The sequence below is a fragment of the Phyllostomus discolor genome, chromosome 6 (genome assembly GCF_004126475.2).
Source record: "Phyllostomus discolor isolate MPI-MPIP mPhyDis1 chromosome 6, mPhyDis1.pri.v3, whole genome shotgun sequence".
Taxonomy (NCBI): Eukaryota; Metazoa; Chordata; class Mammalia; order Chiroptera; family Phyllostomidae; genus Phyllostomus; species Phyllostomus discolor.
Window position 1 is genome coordinate 162,556,092 of NC_040908.2, and position 24,688 is coordinate 162,580,779.

A 24,688-nucleotide genomic window follows, 5' to 3' on the forward strand; every position below is an offset into this window, starting at 1 on the left:
CACTCTCTCTTCTTTTAATTCTTTAAATTTATTGATTTGAGAGAGAAAGGAAGGGAGGAAAGGAGGGAAGGAGGACACTGATTTGGTGTCCCCCTTATTTATGCACTCATTTGTTGCTTCTTGTATGTGGCCTGACTGGAGATTGAACCCACAACCAATGACGTTCCAACCGAGCTACCTAGCCAGGGCAGCTCCCTCTCTCTTTTCATGTCTCAAACACACGGCAACTTGCTTATTCCCCAAGTGCTCTCCAATGGAAGGAAGGAAAGGGATTAGCATGTGGGATCTCTGAACGTCAGCCACCTTTCCAGCTACTGTTCTTTCATCTGCAAGGTTCCACTTTGTATCTATGGCCACAAACCCCAAGAGTAACAACCATTTTTAAGCAAAGCCCACCCACTATACTTAGGAAATTAAGAGAGGCCCGGTGCATCAACATGATATAGCAGAAAACACCAGTCATTTGTCACTATTTCAGCAAAGAAAGGTAACACCAAGGAATAAACAGCCAAGTGGAGGTAGGAATGTTACCCCTGACACAGCTGTAAAATTATGTATTTTAGGGAAGTCTGAAGGGGACTGAATTATGGAAAGACTACAGCAGAAGGGATAAGTTGTTAAGGAAGAAAAGTGTGTGCTGTCTAACCCAGAGCAATAGGAGCTCACACCACACCCATCTAGACTCTCAATCTAGTTAAGAGAACAGCTGTTCCTGTATAAGACAGAAGTGGCCATATTTCTACCTTCAGTCAATTGCAAGGTCCCAGTGGACCACCCCATCAATACAAGGCGCTATTTTGAGAGGACTTTTGCCACCTCCCCTCCACACCCCCCACTGTAGTAGAAGCAAAGCAAAGGCAGTTGGCTGTTTCAGGAAGGGCTCTGCAGGGTGGCTATACCTTGAGAGGTCAGGACAATCCAGAGTCTGGTCCTCAGGTTTTGCAGGTTCAGAAACTCAATTTTAACAGGTCCCCTAGGGGTGATCAAACCCTAGGAGACTGACTCACACTAACCAAACTCACAAGAGACTGATTCATAAACCAGAACAATTTATTAATTTACAATGAGAAATATAACTGCCAAGCAGACTGGAATACTTGTGTCAGCTGGTCAGCGCATTCTCTTCCCAGCAGGAAAGCCTAGTCAGGAAACCAAGTCAGCATCAGAAGGCAGTCTGGTGAGCACAGGGTCGCAACAAGGGGAACAAGGTGCACGTAAGGGATGCTGGCGGTGAGCTAAGGCAGGATGATGCAACCTTCCTTACCAACGGGAAATACTCGCCAAGCAGACTAATAACTGGTAACTGAAAGGGCACCCCTGGACAATGCTGGAGAAACACTGTTAAATTCTCCTTCTCCAGCACTTCTTTGGTCACATCCTTATACAGCACCCTTCCAATCTAGGTTTATGACAATACTACGGCCATCTTAATATACCTTACTTACATTTTAGGGTGGCTCCTTCTTAATAATTTATGGAGAGGTATGTCTTACAATTAAACTGGTTCACTATACATTGACATTTTTAGGCAGAAACACACAATTTAGAGTTGACAGGAACTTTAATCATCATGTATCTAGTTCAGAAGGGCAAACGAGCCCATGCAGTACAGTGACTTGGCCAGGGTGACATGGCTCAGCGGCAAAACCAAACTGTAACCTGACCCTATCTGACTCCTGGCAGTGTTCCTTCTGGCACTCAAGCCTCCTTTCTGGGCCAACCCAACTGACCACGCCACCACCCACAACCACCACCACCCTGCCCCCAATCCCTCCACACTGTAGGCCGAGCCTACACCACAGAAAACAAATCCACAGCCTTCCCCCATTTGTACAGATGGTCTCCACGTACCCCCTCTTGGGACTCGGACGCACTCACGTTTCCGAGCCTGTGCCTCAAACTGTGACAGGTTCTGCTTGGTGGCTGGCCTCACGTCTACTTTCTCTCCATTGAGAACTTTTCCCGGTAGGAGCTCCAACAATTTGTGGACAGAGTTTTCAGAGGCTACCACCACCTCGGCATACCTTGAGGGAGAAAGATGAAAACGGAGTGAGATCTACTAGACACGGAGAGGAACAGAGAGACTCTCTCCCACTTCTACTGAACACTGCTATCATCAAGTACACACACACGAAGAGGTGTCAGCCTATAACCTTCCCACTCACTTGAAATTAGAAATCAGCTTTTGTTGTCCCTCAACAAATGGATGCTCTACTACACTGCAGCTCGGTCCCCATTCTAAGGCCGTTTGCCAAAAACCAAGGCAGGGAACTGGGCCAGGGGTGGCAGGGACTAAAATCAGGGCCAGAATAAAGCGCAGACCTGTCATCCCAGTGGTTATAAACTAAAAGGGGCTTTTCCAATCCAGACCTCACCCTTTGGATTGGCCATTTGCTCGATTCTCTGCAAACTTCAGCTCCACCACATCATAGACTCCTATAGAGCGAATAACCTGGATCAGCTGCTGGTCTGTGGTCCACTGGGGCCGGCAAAATGGAAGAGGAAGACACGTCAGGAGCTACAGGGCTCCCCTGACCCAGAATGTCCCAACCCTCCCCCACACGCAGGATTCTAGTCAGAGCCATGACCTCCCACAGGAAACCCCAAAGCCCATCAGCGTTTCAATTAGTGCAGGCTTCTCTTATTGTCCTCACCCATATGGAATTCCAGAACCACCCACCCCCGCCACAATCCCCACCTTTAGAGACTAGGAAGATTAAAACCTATTTTAACTTTGACTGCCATTTGGGCTGGCTGGTCATCAGTTCAAACACTGATTACTAGCAGCTTTTAATTACAGATCTGATAGGCTAGAGTTGACCACTGTTGGCAACTTTCCCTCATATATACATTTCCTAATTTGGAAAGACACCCCCTCCCCCACCAGCCCAAAAACATGTCACATAATAACTTGCAGAATAACAATCACCACCTACCCCAAGTGTACTAGAGCTATCAAGGTCTCTGATCCCTGTCACTCATCATTATCACAGGACCATCTAATGACCACAAGAGTTCAAGGTATTCACTCTGAAATCTCATCCCACAGATGACCCTGCTAGACATAAAGCCCCAGGGTCAGGGGTGGTAACAAGATGGCAGAAAAAGCAACTACCCACTTAATCATTGCTCTCTTCGGCATCAGAACGTCCTCAGGATAGTTCTCTTTCAGAGATCAATCCAACCTGATCCCAGGAAAAAGAAATCCAACCCCATCAGAGCACAAAACAGTGCAACATTGATTTCTGAAAATGCCATCACCCCCCAGTGCTCTCCCTCCAGCCCACCCGCAAGCCTTTTTGGTTGCCCAAGCTCACCCAGGAGAAGCTGCCCACATAAACAGCAGCCCGCCTGTTGCGCAGGCCGCTGTAGGTGTACAGAATTGCAGGGGTCTTGTTATTGGGCTTGGGCGACGGCTCCTGGCGAACAGGAGGAGGTGGCTCGGTGCTGCTGCTTCTGTCGTCTGAGGGCTGTGAGGTGGCTGTCAACACGTCATCATACAGGTCAATCTGATCTGTATTGTTGAACTCTGGGTCCTGAGAGATGAGGGGTCAGCAAAGGCGGATTTGCAAACCTTTCACTTTGTTCATTGTTTCACTCTACTTCACTTAGAACTCATAGTTGGATACTTTACAAAAGTCCCTTGGCCTACTCTACGAAATTAGAGGAAGAAAAACTTCCTCATTGAAAATTATTTTATTCAATTATGCTCATGTGGGTTTTTTCTCAAGGCCCTGGTAGGTGCCTATAATGTTCCTAGCTCCAGGTGCCCGTGAGAATTAAAAGGTACACGGTGACTAAGTAAGAATGCAAACTAAGAATAAGAGAGATGCATTTCTGGCTGTTGTCCATCAGGTTAGCTTCTAAAGACCACATCTAAGATACACTAATCAAATTTCCATACCTTATGCATTTTCGAAATCAAGAGTTACAAAAATTTACTATTGTATTTAATAAGAAATAGAGGATAATTATTGAGAAATAAAATGCAGTAGAAAGGCATGCTAAAATGGGAACCAAAATGCAAAACAAGAATGGAACTTACTGGTTTAAATGATGTGATTTACACAAATGATTTAGGGAAGCTCTGAAACTCACAGCATACAATCTCATCTTTCTAATAACCATCAAAGAAACATTAAAATAAAATAAAAGGAAAGGTAATGACTCTGGGGAATTTTCCCTAAGTTCTATTTCTCAAGTGACATGCATATCCAATACATTACCATGACACCTATGTAAGAGACATCTCTGAGCAATACCAGAGATGTTTAATCAAAAGTTCTCTAAAATAGCCTTGGCTGGTGTGCTTCAGTAGATTGAGTGCCGGACTGCGAACTGAAGGGCTGCCAGTTCGATTCCCAGTCAGGGTACATGCTTGGGTTGCCAGCCAGGTCCCCACTAGGGGGTGCATGAAAGGCAACCACACATTGATGCTTTTCTTCCTTCTTCTCCCTGCCTTCCCCACTCTCTAAAAATATATAAAATCTTAAAAAAAAAGTTCTCTAAACTATAAGGGTCAGAACATAGGAGATGTCCCATATCATAAGCCATGTCAGAGCCAGCATTTACAGTATAAATGCCTATTCTGGAAGATATGCAAAACAAACTTCAGGCCTATGTGCTGTATCACTCTGTGGACTGGATGCTTGTGTGCCCTGACCCTGCCATACACACGCTGAAACCACACTGCCCAATGTGACTGGTGGGGGGGGGGGGGTTGGCAGGTAATTAGAGTTAGACAAGGTCTGGAGGGCAAAGCCCTCATAAATGTGCTTAGAGCCCTTGTAAGAGTCAAGTGAGAAACTGTTTGCTCTGCTCTGCGTCATGTGCGAATATAAGAAACTGGTGGCCCAGCCCTGGCCAGGTGGCTCAGCTGGAGCACTGTCCCTGCACAATGAAAGGCTGCAGGTTTGAGCCCCCAGTCGAGGCACATACAGAAGGCAACTTATTGATGTTTCTCTCTCTCCCCCTCTTCCCCTCTTTCTAAAATCAAAAACATGTCCTCGGGTGAGGATCAAAAGAAAGAAAGAAATTAGCAGTCTACAACTCAGAAGAGGGCCCTCACCAAAACCCAAACCTGATTTTGTCCTTCCAGCCTCCAGAACTATATGAGAAATAAATTTCTGTTGTTCACAAGCCACCCTGTTTCTAGCATTTTGTTACAAAAGCCCAAGCTGACCAACATTATATACCAAACACCCAAACACAAGAACTACTATCAAAGGATCTTAATGTTTCAGATTTCGCAATGGCATTATCTCATATCCTTTTTTTTTAAAGCATCAAACTAGCATTTTTTTCCGGCACTGTTTAACACTCAAACAGTGCTAAAGGTGATGCTGCCAAAGTGACAGAGACAGAAGCTCAAAGCATTTCAGGGAACGCACAGCTCATTCCTATCACTGCCGTCTTTCAAAAAAGGGAATCAAGGAAAACCCACATTAGGCAACTTGTCTAGTTCCCTGAAGAGTCATTTCCTCATCCAAGGAACTCAGAACAGAAAGCTCCAATGACTTCCTCCCTTCCGTACCATCATTGAAAGTAAGACTAGAGAGGACAGACCCACCACAAAATTCATTACTAGACCTACAAACCGTTAAACTTTTGGAAACAATCTTTAGTTCCTCAGCTAATCTGAAATACAGTGGAAGAACGTGCACACTAAGATACTATTACTGATTATTTTGCTAGTGAAGGGGAAAAGATTTTACCTCCTGAGGCATGTAAGTAATTTCGAAGACCACAAATACCCTAAGAAACCCCATAGGGGAGGAGTTTAAAACTTGTAAAACATGTCAGAAAGAGAGTGGCAAGAGAAACTTTTTAGGGACAGCTTAAAAATGAGACATTTACTTATCCATGTAGCAGCTATGGTGATTTACCTCTGTGTTTCAAGGCAGAAAAAGCACTTGACCCTTTCCAGTGATCTAACCTTGGACGTGCACTACTGCACACCAGCCTGTTCTTTCTAAAGCAAGGATTTTGAACTGGAACTTAAAGGGAACAAGGAAACACACCATCGTGGGGGGGGGGGGTGGTTAACGGAACCAAACTGGGATTCCCTCCATGTAGTGCCTGGGATTCGGGGATGTGTGCCTGAACGCTGTAATACAAAAATGACCACTGATAATTTGGCGGCAAACTAACAAGCATCTCTCGACAGCTCCGAAGGCAAATGCATCACCAGGAAGTCCCACACGCTACAACCCTAGACAGACCATCCACTCTTCCAGGGTGCTTCGAGAATGACACACTCAACCCAGGAGACCCTGTTGTACGCATGACCTTACCACTTCTAGAAACACGAAGGGATTCAACAAGTGCAAAACTGTCACTGGATTCAAATGGTCCCTCTGGACCACAGGCCGTCAGTTCAAAGAAGTTGATGGGGCAGGCCTTTTGAGGACTGTGTTGAGGTAAAATTTTATGGAAGCAACAAGATATCTGTTAGTGACACCAATTCACTTTACTTCTTCAGTTGGTTGAGGCAAAAAACAGGTAATAGCCTGAAGTTTTTCTGACTGCCAAATAAGTCAATGATTTATGCAGTGAGGGATTAGGTTAAGACAAAACCTAATTTACAATAAAATTTTCACTTAAAGTGAACAAAAAATTTAAAAACAAAATAAATAAAGAGAAAAAACTTTTGCTTAAAAAGGAAGTATGCATTTAATACTGAATGACGGTCTCACGAAGAACCCCGTGTTTAATGGCACAGAAAGAACTGTACTTCTGTCCTGACACTTAATGGTTAACGGGGGAACTTGCCAGAGTTTTCAACGGGAATAACAATTCCTTACCTGCATGCTCATCTCCAGTCCCCTTTCCCCGATATCTGAGGGCAGTAAAAAAGCCTCACTTTTCTTGAAGCAACCTACTTAACACCATTGTTTCTTTAAAGTGTAACCAAAGCTAACAAATTTAGGTTTTATAATCACCATTCCACAGTTCTCACCTCACAGCCTCCTTCCTGGTCACCAGGAACACCTCTTTGAGCACATGGGTGCTCCCCCCTTTTCCTCACTAGTCCCAACACAGTGCCTAGCAAACAGGAATAGCTCAACAAATACTTGCTGATGGGAATAGGGAAGAGAACTGGGCATACTTTGCAAAGTGCCTGCCTGCCTTGCACAGGACAGAGACAAAACACTCAGGGGAGAGGCGGCTCTCAGTGCCTGTTCCCAAGTTCTTCTCCCTACCCAAGAGAGCAGCTGCGAGTCTCAAGACTCGCTATGTAACAGGAATAAAGCAACTCTGTAAAAGAGGCTTTTGCGGCACATTAAAGAGATCAGGGAGACAGCACCAGAGGGCTCCATCTAGGAAGTGTGTTTCTTTTCCCTGGGGAGCAAAGTACAACAACAAAATTATTGTGCACGGGTCAGTTTGGGGTGAATCAATGACATTCTTAAAACATTCTAAAGCACCACCTGAACTAACTGTCTTTAGTCTAAGTCTATTTCTGACAACCGTAGCCAGACAGAGCTTTTACCATTTTTTTAGCAGCCTCCAAATTACACTAAAACCAGCTTTGGCAAAAATTAACTCTCTGATGGGGGCAGCACTCCTCCCCCAAACTTCACAAGGCATTCAAAATCCAGCCTTTCTTCAACTTGTAAGCACCCAACATTGCCTGGATGTGTACTAGATCCCACATACCATCTTTGGCCTATCTCAGACCCATAAAAAATCCTTGTAACAAGAGACCAGAGGACACAAATTGTTGAGGCCAATGACTTCTAGTCTGACAGAGCAGTGACCTCTGGGCAAGGCCTATATCTTATTTATGACTTATAACTTTTACTGCTTGAGAAATAATGAAACCTCACTTTCTTAGAGCAAATGTGGCTAGACCTCTGGTCAAGGACCCCATTTGCCCATTTCCCACAGCAGCGCTGCTATCCACCCACACAAGGGCATCAACTCCACTGCTCGAGTCTTCTTGTCTTGCTACCTTGTACTTAAAAAACAAAGCATAACTTTTATTCAAAGTAAAATGGAAAACTCAGGAAAACAATGGTTTGTGACTAAATTAATATGCCAAACCTTTCTATCCGTAATTAGTTGACTTGTTCAAAATTTTAAAGAATTTTTCATGCATTTAAGTCAATCAACAGCCACACGTAGATGCATCCAGTTTACCCAAGACACCAGAAAATGACCATTAAAAAGCACAACTAGTGAGGTTGTGCAATGGGTATAAGATCATTATACTTCTAATTTCATGTTTTTAAATCTCCATGTTAAAAAGGCATAATACATTTTAAAGAAGCTTTCTTAATGCAAACTTATGCCAAGTGAAAAAAACAGCACATATTTCAACCTCTTCTGTTGCGTCACATAAAAAAGTCCAAGCAGTGTACTTTCCTTCTCTAGTTTGTTCTTAAAACAAACAAAAAAACAAACAAGAAACCCCACACGATTTTATTTATTTATTTTTAGAGGGAGGGGAAGGAAGAGAAACATCAATGTCCAACAGTACACCGACCGGTTGCCCCTTGCAGGCCTTCAACCAGGGCCCTGACCCACAACCCACGCATGTGCCCTGACTGTGAACTGAACCTGTGACCTTGTGGTTAGCAGGCCGGTGCTCAGTCCACTGAGCCACACCAGCCTAGTATCTAGTTAGTTCTTTTTACCCTTTCTCCAAGTCCTAATGTGTACCCACTAAAAGATGCCAATGGGAAGAACCACCTTACTGGAATAGAATGGTGCTGAAAACAATCCAGGCAAGACATTAATAAGCTGTAAATAGAGACTTTGGAATGTTCTTGAGATATGACCTCAAGAGCCCAAATCAAACTGCATGTGAGATCATTGTGTCAAGGGAAATCACTGTATAATGTTCCTTGATGTAACACAAAGGCACAAGTCCAACTTAGGGCACATAAGTGGGTCTACACTTGCTTTTTACCTGGTTTATCCAAAACCTTTACCTCTCCCCTCATCTCCCAAATAATTATTTTCACCAATAAAATGTACTACACAAAAATGTCTATGGAGTTCTTAAGACTTAAGTCAAGCTACTTATAGGTATAAAACAATCAGAATGGAACCGAAATGTCCGAGTATCTTTACACTGTGCCTCTGCACTGCCTTATGGGACGAGGGACTAACATTTTTCTAGCGGCAGTTTTAAAGAATCACAAAGGAACAAGTATCAACACTACCCTCGTAAATACTACAGCAAACAAATCTGGTTTTTCAGTGTGGTTGGTCTTTGAGAAGACAGACATCCAACTCGAGTTTCCTAGGGCAGCGCATTCCACAGGTTGATTCACCATTCCATTAAACCTGATTTTTATTTGCTCTTAAATCAAAGCCTTTAAAATGAAGCCTGGAGGCTTCAATGAACATAAAGCAAAAGCAGGATGGTCAGAAGTCTTGAAAGTCTGAACTAGAGAGAGAATTTAAAACCCGATGGGGGCATTTCAGGCCTACTAAATCCTCGAGGCCTGGCAGAACCTGGAACCACCGCCAAGTGCGCTGGAAGTGATTCCTCCACTGCTGCAGGAAAATCCCAGTGCTCTCGAAGACCCCTCACCTGATTGAATTCCTCGTCGGCGTATATATCAATCAAGTCCACTCCTTCTGACATGGCTCCGGAAGGCAGATCGCGAGCCCGGAAAACGCACAGTAAGAGAGATGCCACTGCATAGCCAGAAAGAGGCAACAGTTAGATGGCATGTGGGTCCCGCGTCGGAAGGAGGGCAATGGTTGCCAACCTCCCGTCTCCAGAGACGCAGCCTCTCGGCAGCCCCGGCTCGGCCCCACCCGCTCCGCCCCGCCCCCGGCCTCGCGCCGCCCCTCGCTCTCCCGGGCCGCGGAGGCTCGCGGGGCTCGCTACCCATCACCCTCGGGCCCGACCCGAGCTGCGCCGCAGCTGGCCGTAGCGCGACGGGAAAGTCCAGGCCTCCGCTGAGGGGGCCCTCGGACGGCGCGGCGAAGAACGCCCAAGGCAAAACCCGCAGCCCCAGCCTGGCGCACCTGCCTAGGCCCCAAGGCGGCCCGGCTGGAGTCCCCGCGGGTCCCGGAGTTCCAGCCGCCCCCGCTCCCCACCCAGGCCCAGTCCTCGCCCCCAACTAGGCCCGCCCCGCTCCCTCCCTACAGACCCGGCCCAGCGCCCTCGGCCCCCTCCCACAAAGGCCCGCGCCTCCCTCCGTCCGCCGACTCGGGCTGCCCCAAACTCAACCGACCCCCTCCCCGCCTCAGCGCCGGCCCCGAGCCCTCTTCCGGCCCAGCCGGCCCCCGGCCGCGCGCCCCCGTTACCGGGAATATGGCGGCGGAGGCGGCGAGTCCGGACTAGGCCCGAAGCGCGCGAACCGCTCTCGGCCCCCAGATCCCGCCTTCCCCCCCTAACTCCGCCACGGGCGTCACACGCACAGCCACTTCCGCTATACGCAGGGAAGTGTCTTCCGCAAAGCCTGCGTCTTGGGGTTCCCGGCGTCCGCGCCGTCGGCTTCCGGTACAAGTCGGGGGGAAAATGGCAGTGGTCACCGGGTTCCCGGCTCTGACGCGGGTGAGGCGAGTGGAGGTTCTAGGGTCCTCGGCGGGCCACGGTAGAGACCGAGTCTCCTGTTCCTCCCTAGTCTTGGAGACCTTGGGGAGCATCCAACAGCCTGATAGCCCAGGTCAAGGACAGACCCAAGGAGAGGTCGATCTTGCAAAATCAGGAGATTCACGTCGCTTCCACCGTTTCCTGAGCCCACTGTGTGCCTGTCTTGTAGTATAGTTGACCTGTTAGTCTTCCTGCGAGACCCAAGTAGGATTTCACCTATTGCCCAGGTGGAGCTGGCCCTACCGCCCCTGGGCGCCCCCAGTCTCTGTTCTTAAATCTTCTCTGATGCGAACCATGATTCCACATAGCATCATAAAGTCTTTCTTTTTTAATGTAGTGTTTACCACTGTATGCTTCTCTCAGTACTACTTTTTGCTGCATCTAGTATTTTGTATGTTGTGTCTTTCGTCTCAAGATTGTTCCTAATTTCCCTTTTGATTTCTTCTTTGACTCTTTTGAACCATTGGTTAAATGCTTTATTTAACATAGTTATACATTTTCCAGTTTTCCTGGTATAGATTTCTAGTTTCATTCCACTGCGGAATTTCAGTCTTCTTCGACAAACTTGTTTTGTAACTTAACGCATCATCTGTTAATGTTCCCAAGTGTGCGTGAGAAGCATGTAGCCTGGTTGCTATTGGATGGAATGTTCTGTATATGTGTGTTTGGTTAATTGGGTCTGTAGTGTTGTTCAGGTCCTCTGTTTCCTTATTGATCTTCTGTCTGGATGTTTTGTCCATTATCGAAGGTGGGGTATTGAAATCTATTATTGTGTTGCTATTTCTTCGGCGCTGTCAGTGCTTGCTTCATATATTTGGGTGCGCAGATGTTGATTGCATATATATTTATAGTTGTTATAGCTTCCTGATGAATATGCCTTTTGGTGGTGACATAATGTCCTTTATCTCGTGACAGTTTTTGACTTCAAGTCTACTATGTCTGATATGAGTAGGAGCATTCTGTTTACTTTTGGTTATCATTTGCTTGGAGTATCTTTTTTCATCCTTTTACTTTTCAGCCTGTATGTATCCTTACATCTAAAGTGAGTCTCTGTAACGGCATATAGTTGGATCTTACTATGTTTTATCCATTGAGCCATTCTATGTGTTTTGGTTGGGGAGTTTAGTACATTTACATTTAAAGTAATTACTGGTAGTAAGGACTTACCGTTGCCATTTTGTTCATTGTTCCCTGTCTGTCTTGTAGCTTCCATGTCTTTGTCTTGTATTGTTATCATTTGTCTTACATGTTTTTTTTTTAATAGAGACATGCTTTGATTTCTTTCTGATTTTTAAAAAAGATTTTATTTATTTGTTTTTAGAGAGAGGGGAAGGGACAGAGAAAGAGAGAAGGAGAAACATCAATTGGTTGCATCTTGTCTGCTCCCCAACCAGGGACATCACATGCAACCCAACCATGCGTCCTGACCGGGCACCAAACCGGCAACCCTTTGCTTTGTGCAATGACGCCCAACCCACTGCGTCACACTGGTCGACTCCTTTCTAAATTTTTATTGTGTATCTTCTATAGGTATTTTCTTAGTGTTTATTGTGGAGCTTACAAAATACACCTTATAATTTATTCTAAGCTGATAGCAATTTAACTTTAATTTCATACAAAACTCTTCTATTCCTCCCACTTCATTTTATTGATGTTACAATGACATATTTTATATTGTGCACCCTAAGCCACGCTTTTCAGGGCAGACTTTTTTTTACAAATGCTTTTGTTTGTTAACTTTTATATCAGAATTGAGTGTGACTTTTGTACCACTATTACAGTAGTGCAGTATTCTGGGTTTGTCAGATACTTACCTTTACTTTGTGCTTTCATATGCTTTTGTTTTGCTGTCTAGTATGCTTTAGATCCTTTGGGCTTCTTCAGTTTGAATGTTCACTTCTTTTCCCATATTTGAGAATTATTTTTTTGGGTCATTATTTCTTCAAATAAGCTTTCTGCTTCTTTCTCTTTTCTTCTTCTGGGGTTCTCATAATGTGTACAGTGGTCTGCTTGTTGATGCCCCCTAAGTCTTTTAGGTATACTTCATTATTTTTCATTCTTTTTTTTTTTCTTCCTCTGATTGGGTACTTTCAAATGACCTATCTTAGAATTTCTTTCTTTGAATTGATCAAGTTTGCTCTTTAACCCTAATAGTGAATTTTATCAATTCAGTTATTCTTCAGTTCCAAAATTTCCGTGTGGTTCTAAAGTATTCCTCTTTGTGTTGATATTCTCATGTTGTTCATGCACTGCCCTTTTGAGCTCAGTGAACATCTTGATGACAGTTATTTTGGATTTTTTATCAGGTTATTCACATAACTCTGTTTCATTAGGGTTGGTTTCTGGAGATTATTTTTGTTTTGACTTGCAAATTTGTGTTGGGATTTACTCCGTTGAAAAACAGCCACCTCTTACAGTAGTTTTGGGCTGGCATTGTACAAGGAAAGACCTTCAGCAATCAGCCCTGCTAGAGATTCTGGGGGAGTCCCCTCAATTGTTTTGCGTGGATCTGGGGTGTGTGTGTGTGTGTGTGTGTGTGTGTGCGCATTCCCAATTAGTGGGATTTGCTGGCTGTTTTCTGGAACTCATAACCTCTTCCTCCCTCTGGTGTCTATCTGTGGTACTGCAGATCCTGTGGAGCAGCCACAAGCCTTCCAGCTCCTCTTGGTCCCAAGAGTCGCCAGGCTTCTAGAGTATTCCAACTCCTGTCAAAGCTGCAAACAGAAACCAGTTTTTTGAGCAGTTCCTTGAAAAGCAGGAATTTTGGATGCATGCTTCTCTCTTATTCTCAAGGGAGAGGCGCCATGCTGTGTTGGCCCCCGTCTCCTGTACCAGGGGTCCTCCAGAGCAGCAGCAAGCTCTCCAGAAACCATTGGGACAGAAACCATTCTCAGATACCTCCTCCAAAAGCTGGGACATTGGACATACATTCCAACGCTTAACCTCCTCAGGGAAAAGCCAGGAGTTGGAGGTTTCCTCCTGCTTCTGTGCTGAGCCAGGGGTAGTGACCATGGTGAGTGAGTGTGTGCTAGTCCAAACCCTCACCTCGCTCTCAGCAGCACCCAGCCTGGCGCCCTTTCCTGCCAACAGTTAGGTTCAGAGGGGACAGAAACGAAGCCAGTCTGCACTTTGGATGTATATTTCAGGCTTCTCTTTCCCTCCCCAGGGAGAAACCAGGAACTAAGAACCTTCTTCAGCTGCACCAGGCTGAGCTAGGGGGCGGGACGGTGGTGAATGAGTGTCAGGCATTTTCCTTCCAGCTTTGACCCAGCTGCTCTTCTGCTCGTCTCGGGGTTAGGAACCTCCGAACTGGTTTCTGGAATTCTCATAAAGGGAACTGGTCCGTGCATTACGGAGTCAATGTCTCTGCGGGAGAAGAGTGTGGGGCTTCCTGTTCTGCCATCTCGCTGGTGTTACCACCTCCCCATTGCATCTCGATCGTTTTTGCCCTTCTCTAGATTGGGAGACCTTGGAGGAATGGGGTCCCTGGCGTCACTGTATGCTCAAATTTTAACTCAAGTCAAGTGACGAGAATACAAACCATACCGTAAGGAATTCAAAGGAAGGAGAAAATATTTCTGCTGAAGAATTTCTGGAAGGGCAATGCTTAAGAACATGTTTTCAGTTAGAGCTAGGTTTCAGTTCTATCTACAGTTACTATTTGGGTGACTTTGATAAGTTTTTTAACCTGAGTTTCAGCTTCTTAAGCCGTAAAAGGGGGTCAGTAGCAGCACACCTACTTAAGGACTAAATGAGATCAAACGCCTTTAGCGCCCAGTAAGTGTTGAGCAGATGACAATGATGCTATTTGATGTTAAAAAAAAAAATGTTTGTGGTTGGTTTGTTTCAGATGCTTGCTCTGTCACAGCGCCACCTAGCGTCCCCTTGGCTCAGCATGACGTCATTCAGCCGGTTCTACAGAGGGGACAGCCCGACTGATTCTCAGAAAGATATGATTGAAATCCCTTTGCCTCCGTGGCAGGAGCGAACTGACGAATCCATAGAAACCAAGAGAGCCCGCCTGCTCTACGAGAGCAGGAAGCGGGGGATGCTGGAGAACTGCATTCTGCTCAGGTGGGGCCCCGGGGGTCTTGGGGCCCCTTCTCCTGGACTGCGGACAGGCTTTTAACCTCTTCCTCTCTGTCTCTCGGTTTTAGCCTCTTTGCTAAGGAATATCTGCACCGCATGACGGAGAAGCAGCTGAACCTCTATGATCGCCTGATCAACGAGCCCAGCAACGACTGGGATATTTACTACTGGGCTACAGGTACTGGGCGTGAACGCAGCCTGAGGTGAAAAGTGGGACGACGTGGGCGGATCTGAGTCTGGAATTATATCCGTGGCGCTTTGTTTTTCTTTTATGCATACAAGTAGGCACTCAACCCAAACACTTCAAATTTTTCTGAAGTGTATAAAATTTGATTAGTTAAGGTTCTTTGTTTGCTGACAATAGAAACCTATTGTGTGTAATTTAAGCCAAGAGGAATTTAGTGAAATTCTACAGGTATCAGAGGAAGCTGGAAGAGCAAGGAGGTTGGGAGGGGACTGGAACCAGACAACTCTCCAGCCTGCATCACAGGAACCCCTCCGTAGTCTCACCGTGGCACTGCCTCTGTGAGGGACGGCATCTCACCGTGTGCAGTTTGGATTGGCTTGGGCTGTGAATTAAAAAAAAAAAATCCAAAACAATAATGGCTTGAGCCAGACTGAGCTCTGTTTCTCTTTCTCATAATAGAAGTCCAGGGCAGGCCCAGAGAGGGGTTTTAAAAAGTCCTTAGGCTGAGTTCCCTTGACTTGTCCCCTCTTCACCCCCTGCGTGTGTCGTCCACCTTGTGATCCAAGGTGGCTGCTGAGGCTCTGCCTCTCATGACATGGTTCAGCCGGGAAAACGTGTGTGGAAGGGCACGCCCCGCTCCTTATGGATCCTTCCCCAGGGAAGGGAATTGTGCACTGTACTTCCACTTACTTTCCATGGGCCACAGCTTAGTCGCGTGGCTGTACTTCGCCACAAGGAGGAAATGATCTAGTCTGTTCCACGAGTCCAACCAAATCAGAAGCCTGTTAAGGAAAACAGAGAGAATGGCTATTCTGATATCTTGTCTATTTCTCTCGCGCTCTGGGTCTTCTGTGTTTTTGTTTTCACTCAATATGTGTCAAACTAGAAGCCATTCTGCAGGTTCAAAGTGTAAAATGTGATAATGAATTGTGCTTTCGATACTGTGTCAAAGGACTTGCCTAATCTAAAGTCCCCAAGATTTCCTCTGTTCTAGGAATTTTATAGTTTTAGAATTGGCTGTTCAGTTTCTTCAGAAAAGAAAATCCTCATTGGATTTTGATTGGGGTTGTGTTAAATCAATAGATGAATTTGGGAAGGTTCTGATAGCCATTTAGAATGGCCTGCTCTGTGAACACACTCTGTCTCCGTTTACTTAGGTCTTTCGTTTCTCTGACTGGTGTGTTGTCTGTCACTGCGTCACCGTGTTCATCATCTCGTTACTGCGGCGGCTCTGGAATCCAGGCACAGCTTCGCCCGACCCCACGCTCCAGTCAGTCGTGGGTGTGCAGTGCAGGTGCCGGCCCAGGGCCGGGGTCCCATCAGGACCCTTCACTGGAGGAGGATCTGCTTCCGGCTCACTCTTGGGGCTTGACAGGAGTTAGTTCCTTCCTCAAGGGCTCTTCCGTCCTTGCCGGCTGCTGCCTCCTGTCCTTTGTCACATAGGCCTCCTCCCCACATGGCAGCTTGCAAACCAAGAAGTCTGTAGAGGGAGTCTGCCAGCAAGACGGGGGTCTCACTGTTCTGTAGCCTGGTCACAGCAGTGACGTTCCAGCATCTTTGCCGGATTCTGTCGGTTAGAACCAAGTCCTAGGTCCAGCTGCGCTCAGGGGGCGGCTCACACGAAGGCACGGTGCCAGGGGCCAGGGATCGCTGGGGGCCCTCCCAGAGTCTGCCGGCGACAATCAGTTTTACAGTTGTCAGCATTTTTTGCTATGCTTATATGTAGGTATTTTGTTTATTTTGGGGCTGTTATAAATAGGACTTGACATTTTTTTCTTCAATTTTCCATTGTTGGTAGAATGTAGAAATGCAGTTGATATTTGTTGACTTTGTATACCGTGACCTTGCCAGACTCACTCAGCTCTGGAAGATTTCTGATGGACTCTCTGGGATTCTCTGTGGAGACAGCTGCGTGGTCTGCGGGCAGAGGTGCTTCTCTTTCCCTCCCAACCCGCGCGCCCTTTCCGCCCTCTGCTCCCCTCGCTGCACCGCGTAGGGAGGGCCTCCCGCACAACGCACAACGCTGCTGCGTAGCCGCGTGCAGCAGACGCTCTCGCCTGTTCCCCGCGCTGGGAGGAGACGCTCGTCCTTCCCCGGTAAACATGCCGTTAGGGGGAGGGTAGTTGGAAATGCCTTTCATCGGGCTGACAGCGTTGCCTTCTGCCTCCAGTGTGTGTGGTGTGTAGTCATAAACAGATGTTGAAGTGGGTCAAGTGTTTTGTAGGCCTCTATAGAGATGATCATTTTTTTAGTGGTGTGGTCCCCCCCCCTTTGGTTTATTGCTATGGTGAAATGTTTTATTGATTTCCAGATATTGAACTGATCTTGCATTCCTAGGATACATGCCACACAATCATATGTGTTGGTTGATTTGATTTGCTAACGTTTTGGAGACTTGGATCTTGTATCTGAAGGTATTGGTGTGTAGTTTTTGGGGTTTTTTTGGCATGTTATCATCTGGTTTTGATCAGGGTGGTGCTGGCTTTATAAGGTGAATTGGGAAGTGCTCTCTCCGGTTCCATTTTCAGGAGAATTTGCAGCGAATTGGTATTATTTCCTCCTTAAATATTTGATAGAATTTGCCAGTGAAGCCATCTGAATCTGGGGTTTTCTTTGTTAGAAGTTTTTAACTGGGAAGCCCAATGTTTTTAATGCCTGTGGAACCATTCGACTTAGCTGCTTTTTCTTGGATGAGATGTATTAGTTTGTGTCTTTCTGTAAACTTGTCCACCTCGTGTAGGTTGTTGAATGTATGAGCATGAAGTTGGCTGTAGCTTCCCTTTGTACTTTAATGTTGGAGCAGCCGTGGTGAGGTCCTTCCTTTGTTTCTAATGTCGGTAGTTTGTGGGCCTTTTCCCCCTCGGTGAGTGGCTAAAGCTTATCGATATATCTTTTCTTTTTTTAAGGTGTAATCTTTATTATATTCTTTTCCATTACCATCTAGTCCCCTTCAGTATATCTTTTCAAAGAACCGGCTTTTGATTTCATTGGTTTTTCTTTTTCTGTTTTCAGTTTCTCCTATCATTTCCTTTCTTCAGCTTGCCTTGGGTGTAATTTGCTCTTTTTCTAGTTTCTTAAGGTGGGAGCTGAGCTGATTGAGTTGAGACCATTTTTTTAACTAAGAGCATTTAAATTTCCATCTAAACACTGCTTTAGCTTTATGTTACAAATTTGGATATGTTGTGTTTTATTTTTATTGCATTCAAAATCCTTGTGACTTCCTCTTTTACCTATGAGTTATTTAGAAGTGTGTCTAATTTTCAGATATTTCTAGATTTTCCAGATATATTTCTGTTATTTATTCCATTGTGAGCACAGAACATCCGTTGTACAATTTCAGTTATTTTAAATTTCTTGAACTTTTTTTTAAAGACTATTTACTTTCAGAGAGAGGAGAAAGAAGGGGGAGAAAGAGAGGGAGAGAAACATCGATGTGCAGGAGATACATCAATGGGTTGCCTCTCGCGCACCCCCAACTGGATACCCGGCCCGCAACCCAGGCATGTGCCCTGACTGGGTATCGAACCAGTGACCTTTCAGCTCACAGGCCGGCACTCAGTCCACTGAGCCACACGAGCAAGGGCAATTTCTTGAAATTTTTTAATGTCCAGAAATGTGGGTATCTTGATAGCTGTTGCGTGTCCATTTACTTGAACAGTTTGTGTCCTGCACTTGTGGATGAAGTGTTCTATAAGTGTCAGTTAGCTCAGGTTGGCTGGTGCTGTTCTTCACGTCTGCTGTGTTCTGACAGATTTTCTCTGTGCTTGTTCTGTCAGTTAATGAGAGGAGCATTGAAATCTCCACCTAAAACTGCGGATTCACTACTCCTTTAGGTTCAGTTCTCGTAGTTTTCACCTCATCTGTTTTGAAGCTCTGTTACTATGTGACGACATGTTAGAATTGTTATATCTTCTTGAGGAATTGGCTGCTTTATCATTGCGTAATGTCTGTCTCTCCTGCAGACAATATTCCTTGTTCCAAAGAGTCTGGTCATAATTCAGACACTGCAGCATGCTCCTGATTACTGTGTGCGTGGTGTGTATTTTTCCAGCTGTATTCGCTTTCTGTGGCTGTGTGACAAGTGACCGCAGCAGACCTAGTGATGTCAGGTGGCACCCGTCTGTTGGCTCGTGGTTCTGTGGGTCAGAAGCTCGGTCCAGGTCTCACCGTCCGAGGTCGGAGTCCGCTGTCTCGTGTTTCCACCTGGAAGTGCATTCAGGCTGCTGGGATTGCGTTGTGGGACTGAGCCCCGATCGTCTTGTCCGCTGCTGCTGCTGCTCTCCTTCAGCTCCTAGAAGCCACTCCCAGGTCCTTGCCTGGCGGCCCCAGCGCCTCAGCCCTGGAATTGCTCCCTCACGTGGGTCCCCCTGCTGCCTCACATCTGTCTGGTCGGCCTGTCTGGCGCCTGCAGGAGAACACCCTGCTGCTGTAGAGCTCGTGTGACTCAGTCAGCTCCACTTGGGTCACTTCCCTGCCCCGAGGCCGGCCGTGCTGTAATGACATCACCTGCTCATGGGCGTGAAACCCGTCTCGTTCTCAGTCCTGGGGATCACACGAGGCTGGTGCAGCAGGGGAGTGGGGACACCCGGGCCAACCGAGAAGTCTGCCCACGCACTGTTCTCTTACTTTTACATGGAGCGCCATGGACAGCACACACAGGCTTGACCTTGTTGCCCAGTCTGTGGTCTCCGGTGTCTTCTGGCCCCTTGCATGTAATTAATGATCAGTGCGGCTGCGTTTAAAATCTGCCATCTGTCTGTTTCCTACTTCTCCCATCTGCTCTTTGTTCCTTTTCCCCTCTACTTCCGTGGGCTTTTTTATTGAGTATTTTAAATTTTACTTTACTCTGCTGTTGGTTTATTATTTATACCTCTCCTTGTAATTTTTTTTAATGATTGCCCTCAGGTTTGTAGTATACATCTTTAATTAATCACAGTCTGCCTTCAAGTAATATTACAGTGCCTCATCTATAATGTAAGAACTTCACAATAGAATACTCCGGTTCCTCCCTCCCATCTTTCGTGCTGTTGTTGTCATACTTGGCGTTACTTTCGCTTGCGCTGTAAGCCTACGCTGCATGTGCACTGTTTTCGCTTTAGACAGTGACCTTTACGGCAATGTACAATAAGGGAAAGAATACTTTTTATAAGTTACAACATACATAGTATTTGTAAGTATACGGGTAACGTAATATATAACATTTATAATATATAGAGCACATTATGTTTTATTTTTACCTTCATTTTAATCGTCTTCGGAGATTTTCACTTATTTATGTAGATCCACGTTTCTATCTGGTATGTTCTTGACGAATTTCTTTTAACATTTGTGGTAGTGTAGGTCTGCTAATATGGGTTCTCTCAGCTCTTCAGCGCTTCTCATTTTTGGAAGGCGTTTTCGCTGGCTAGAGAAACACAGGTTCACGATTTTTCTCGCATCGCTTCGTGGGGGCGCACTCCTCCTCGCCAGGCCGTGGGTGTGCAGGATCCGGCCTGGTCAGGAGTCGGGCTGGGCTGGGGTTTGTTTTCCCTTCGCTCCCTTACCTTCCTTGTGCCGCCGAGTGCAGGTCCCTCCAGTGTCTCCAGGTGTCGTTGTTCTCTGGTTCGCCTGGTTTCGGACAAGAGGTCTCTTGCGCCTTTGTTCCTCTGTGTATAGTGCATCTTTTCTCCCTGAATGTCTTCAGCATTTTATCTTTGGTTTCTAGCAGTTTGAGTATGGCGTGTCTAGGTGCTTGTCTTTGGTGCTCACCCTGCCTGGGGTCCTCTGGGCATGTTGGATTTGATCGCACTTGGGTTAGACTGTTTAATATTACTTTCTTGCTTTTGGAACCGGTTTGTGTCTCTCACTGTTTTTACGCATCAGTTTGGGCAGTTTGCATCGATGGTATCTACTGACCGATCTTCAGCTCACTGCTTCTTTCCTGGACTGTGTCACGTTGCATGATGGACCTGCTGAGGTCAGTCTGCTTATTTATTTTTATTTTTAACATTTTCGTTTGACTTGTGCAGTTTCTAACTCTCTGCTGGAAGTCCTCATCTGTTCATATACTTCGTCTGCTTTTTCTACTAGATTCTTTCTTTTACGTACTGGTCACAGTTACTTTAAATCCCTTAACAGTCTAACATCCAGGTCATCTCTTAGCCTGTCTCTGTGGCTGCTTTGTCCCTTCACAGTGTGTGTGTCTCACAACGTTAGACCGAGTGTCAGACATCGTAGTGCGACAGTGGAGGCCAAGGTGGGTGGCATTTACGCCTGGACAGGGCTCGCTTCCACCAGGCTGTCGGTGAGGCGGTCAAGTCCGTCCAGTTAGGAGTTCAGCTCACTTTGGATTTCTGATTGCTTTGGCTCCCTCCGGTGCATTAACGGCCTCTGTCGTTACTCAGCTTGGGTGGGAGCTGGGTCTCCAGAGGGTATTTCTCAATGTCCCTGTATTTCTGTGCCTCAAAGGGGATCCCTCTCCCTGTGTGTAGCCTCTCCCGAAGTTGTAGATTCTTGTTGCTTCCTACATGGTGCTTGTTTGCTTGGGGAGGGGGGGTTTGGGGGGCCTTCCAGCTTCAGTCCCTGTGGCCCTGGGCCTTGGAGGTGGGCCTTCTTGGTGACGCTGACCATCTCACTGCGGGGAGGATTTATTTTCCTTTTACCCTTTCACCAGCCCAGACGGGTCCTCCTGTGTGCCTTGCAGGAGACAGGGTTTGCTGACCTGCTCCAGTCACCTGAGGCTTTTGTTCTGCAGAAGGCGAGGGCTGGGCTGGGCTGGGTGTGATGCTTTCTTTGCAGAGATGTCTGCTCCCCTCGCCCTGGGGGGCTGCTCCGGCCTCCTGTCCTGAACGTAGTCTTTGTCAGGAGCATGCTCAGTGCAGGTGTCGTGAGAAGAACTGGTAGGTGGGCGTGACCTCCGCTGGGTCTGTGGCTCGTCCCCACTCAACTTGTAGCTGGTCACTGAACATGTACCTGAATCTTTCCCCCGTTTGTGTCATGCCCAGCGTCTCTTCTGCCTGGCCTCTGTCCCAGGTGAGCGGTGCTCACGTCCGGTTCCTCCCCCCGGGGGTGTCTCTCCCTAGATTTGTTCCTCGAGGCTGCTCTGGGACCTCAGCTGTCTGATGACCTCAAGGCTCTTGGTGTCTGTCATTCACCTGACTTTTTGTTGTTAGGATGCGAGCAGCATTGTTTGCAACTTTCAGCATCCTCTGGGGAACCTAACTGTCCCTGATCTTACTTTGATCATTACAAACAAACAAACAGATGCCTGACCCACTGGAAGCCAGGCTCTGTGCTGACTGAGGTGGGGCTCGAACTTTGTTTTGAGGAGTTCCCCTCCTAGCATTGTATTTAGCTTTGATAGGAGGGTAATTCCAGCACACCTTACCTACCTAAGCCTTGCCAGTGGGACGCTTCGCTTATAATTTGAACCTTGAGCATCCCAGGGTAGAAAGAAGGGTCGAAGGTGAGCAGCCTCCTGCCAAACTACCCCCCACTGGCCTGTGGCTGGCGTTCGCACTGCCGCTCTCTCTGTGCCCCTGTGTGCCCAAGTCTGCCCCTTGGGTTCAGGTCGCTGTTGTGTGCCCCTGATAGCCTTCCGGCCCGTTCCTTTTGGCTTCAGTTTACTTGGGTTACTAGTTTCTGTCACTTACAACTAAGGACCTTTGCCTCAGGAAGTTTATAGCCTGGAAAACAGCTGAAACACCAAATGCAGAGCAAAGCAGTACGGGCGAGACGGGACAGGCCAGAGGCCGGCAGCCTTGCTCACGGAGGCCCAGAGAGCAGCTGTCTCAGTCTTGCGGTCACAGGGGCTGCCGCACCTGCTCTGCTGTTGTGGCCCAGCAGCAGCCGCGGGCGACCGTGGGAGCCCGCAGGAGTGGCTGTGCCAGTAAAACAGGTCACGCCGGCCAGCTGCTGTGTGTGCTTAGGGGACGGATGGGGACAGCCGGGTGTCTGCCGAGGCTCTGGGCCAAGGCTGGAGTTTCACGTTTCAAGATCCTTTTGCCTAAATACTGACTGACTGACATAATTCTTTCTGCCCATTCTTCTCTTGCAGAAGCAAAACCAGCCCCAGAAATATTCGAGAATGAAATCATGGCGCTGCTGAGAGACTTCGCTAAGAACAAAAACAAGGAGCAGAGGCTGCGTGCCCCAGACCTCGAGTACCTCTTCGAAAAGCCGCGTTGAGCTGCTGCAGGAGCAGGGGCTCGGCCCGCAGCCCTAAGTGCTTGTCCTGGACGCCGGCTTCGCCTGCCTGCTTCTCCTTAGACATGCAGCCACCCCCTCCTCCCCTGCTGCCCCACAGGACTGGCCGCCTCTCCCTCAGGACGGGCGGACGCTCAGCGTCTCACTGCGGCACCTTTGTGCTTGCTTCTCGCCTCCCCAGGGGTCTGGGCGTGTGAGGGCCTCCTCTGGCAGCCCGGCTGTGTGTGAGATCGCCTTTATTTCTTATTTATTCAACTTCCAAAATTGCTTTTGAAATTAAGATTCACCTACAACCAGCAATGCTGAATTCACTTTCACTAGTTTTTCTGAAATCCAGTGTTTTAAAAAGGAGCAGATTTTGTGTTATTTCATAAACGTGTATGCATTTTGCCTATGGAAAACACAGTGATTAAAGAAAAACTGCAATATTAATAGTTTTTGTGATGATTCCTTCTACTTAAAAAATTCTATGTGCCCAATAATTGCTTTGAAAAGTGGCTAGTTAATTAAAAACATTTTTAAAAACTTACTGATTTTAGAGAGGAAAGGAACAGAGAGAGAAAAACACATCGATTTGTTGCTGCATTTATTTATGCAGTTACTGGCCGATGCCTGTCTGCGCCCTGACCTGGGATCAAACCCACAACCCTGGACTATTAGGACAGCACTCTGACCAACTGAGCTCTCTGGCCAGGGCCAAACGCATTTTTTAAAAGAAAAGGGAAAAACAAGTGGTTTCTCCCGGTTGTGGGCGGCAGTGGGGCCTGTCTGCTCCCTGGCAGGCCTCCACCACAGGAGGGCGCTGCAGGGAAGCGGATGCGCCAGCTCACGCACCAGCTCGCTGCTTCAGCCAGACGGGAGCTCCAAGAAAGAGGCAGCCAGCTGCACCGCTGTACCGAGAGCTTCCCGGCGCAGCCCAGGGCCTTGTTCGCATGCACTTGTCCCCCTCCCACCCAGGGGGTTCTTTCCGCCGAGGGAAGCTGGCCTAGGCCCCTGGACCCACATCTTTCTTTCACAGACGCAGCAGGCAGGACAAGGGCTGCAAGCTTGAGTGGGGTGGGCATGCTGCTCAAAAGTCAGCTTCCTCCGTGTCGGACTGTCTCTCAAACGTTCACTCTGTGAACCGAGTGTCCAGTGAATGTTAAAGAGTGTTCTAAAAGGAAAGTCACAATTCCCAGCTCCCGCACAATTACTTATTTTCATTTCATATAATCCACAGACATGTTTACAGAGCTTTACAAGGCCACAATCATAGGTGTTATTTCCCTGTAACACTACGGCAAACTTTTTCTATATTTCTGCAGCCTTCACAATTATTGTAATTGACAAAGTGCCATAATAGTATGTTAGAACGAATTTGTTGGAAGTGTTTAGCCCCAGGGCCCGGAGACTTCGGCGCTGCTCGGGTGGCCTCACTGGAGGGCGTTTGCCCTCGGAGCTGTGATCCTGTGACAACGGTCAGCACCGACTAAAGGTGCTGCTGTAGGAAGGCAGGCAGACCTGGTAGCAGAGGGTTGGTGATTTCGAGAGCTGTGCGTGGGGAGGAAGTCAGCGTTTCCGGCGTCGGTGAGCTGCGGGGGCTCCCCCTCTGAGATTCCGTGTGGCCCTGCCAGCTCCTCGGGTTCTGGCTGAGGAGGAGAGAAGAGAAGGAGCTTCCCCTCACAGCTTCG

The 24,688-nt window shown here is 47.1% G+C and overlaps 2 protein-coding genes across 8 annotated transcripts in view; one reads left to right on the plus strand and one right to left on the minus strand.

Moving 5' to 3' along the window:
- CPSF7 (cleavage and polyadenylation specific factor 7) overlaps positions 1-10,375 on the minus strand; it is a 22,518-nt gene extending 12,143 nt beyond the window's left edge. For 2 of the 6 annotated variants that reach the window (XM_028514600.2, XM_036029535.1), the window contains exons 1-5: positions 10,270-10,375; positions 9,545-9,651; positions 3,318-3,536; positions 2,376-2,479; positions 1,879-2,024 (exon numbers count right to left, since the gene is read on the minus strand). In XM_028514600.2, coding sequence (XP_028370401.1) covers positions 1,879-2,024; positions 2,376-2,479; positions 3,318-3,536; positions 9,545-9,598 — 523 coding nt within the window. In that variant the 5' untranslated portion in view covers positions 9,599-9,651; positions 10,270-10,375. Of the gene's footprint in view, positions 1-1,851; positions 2,025-2,375; positions 2,480-3,317; positions 3,537-9,544; positions 9,652-10,196; positions 10,244-10,269 lie in introns of those variants that run through there. The other 4 variants (XM_028514599.2, XM_036029533.1, XM_028514601.1 and 1 more) reach the window with 3 other exon arrangements.
- Positions 10,354-23,450, plus strand: SDHAF2 (succinate dehydrogenase complex assembly factor 2). 2 transcript variants are annotated; one of them, XM_028516650.2, is made up of 4 exons: positions 10,354-10,519; positions 14,409-14,632; positions 14,716-14,825; positions 22,870-23,450. In XM_028516650.2, the coding sequence occupies exons 1-4, from the start codon at positions 10,484-10,486 to the stop codon at positions 22,998-23,000; spliced, it is 501 nt and encodes a 166-aa protein (XP_028372451.1). In that variant the 5' UTR covers positions 10,354-10,483; the 3' UTR covers positions 23,001-23,450. The 2 variants fall into 2 exon arrangements, with proteins under 2 accessions (XP_028372451.1, XP_035885431.1); XM_036029538.1 differs by having other exon boundaries at positions 14,412-14,632; positions 22,870-23,001.
- The last annotated feature ends 1,238 nt before the right edge of the window (positions 23,451-24,688 follow it).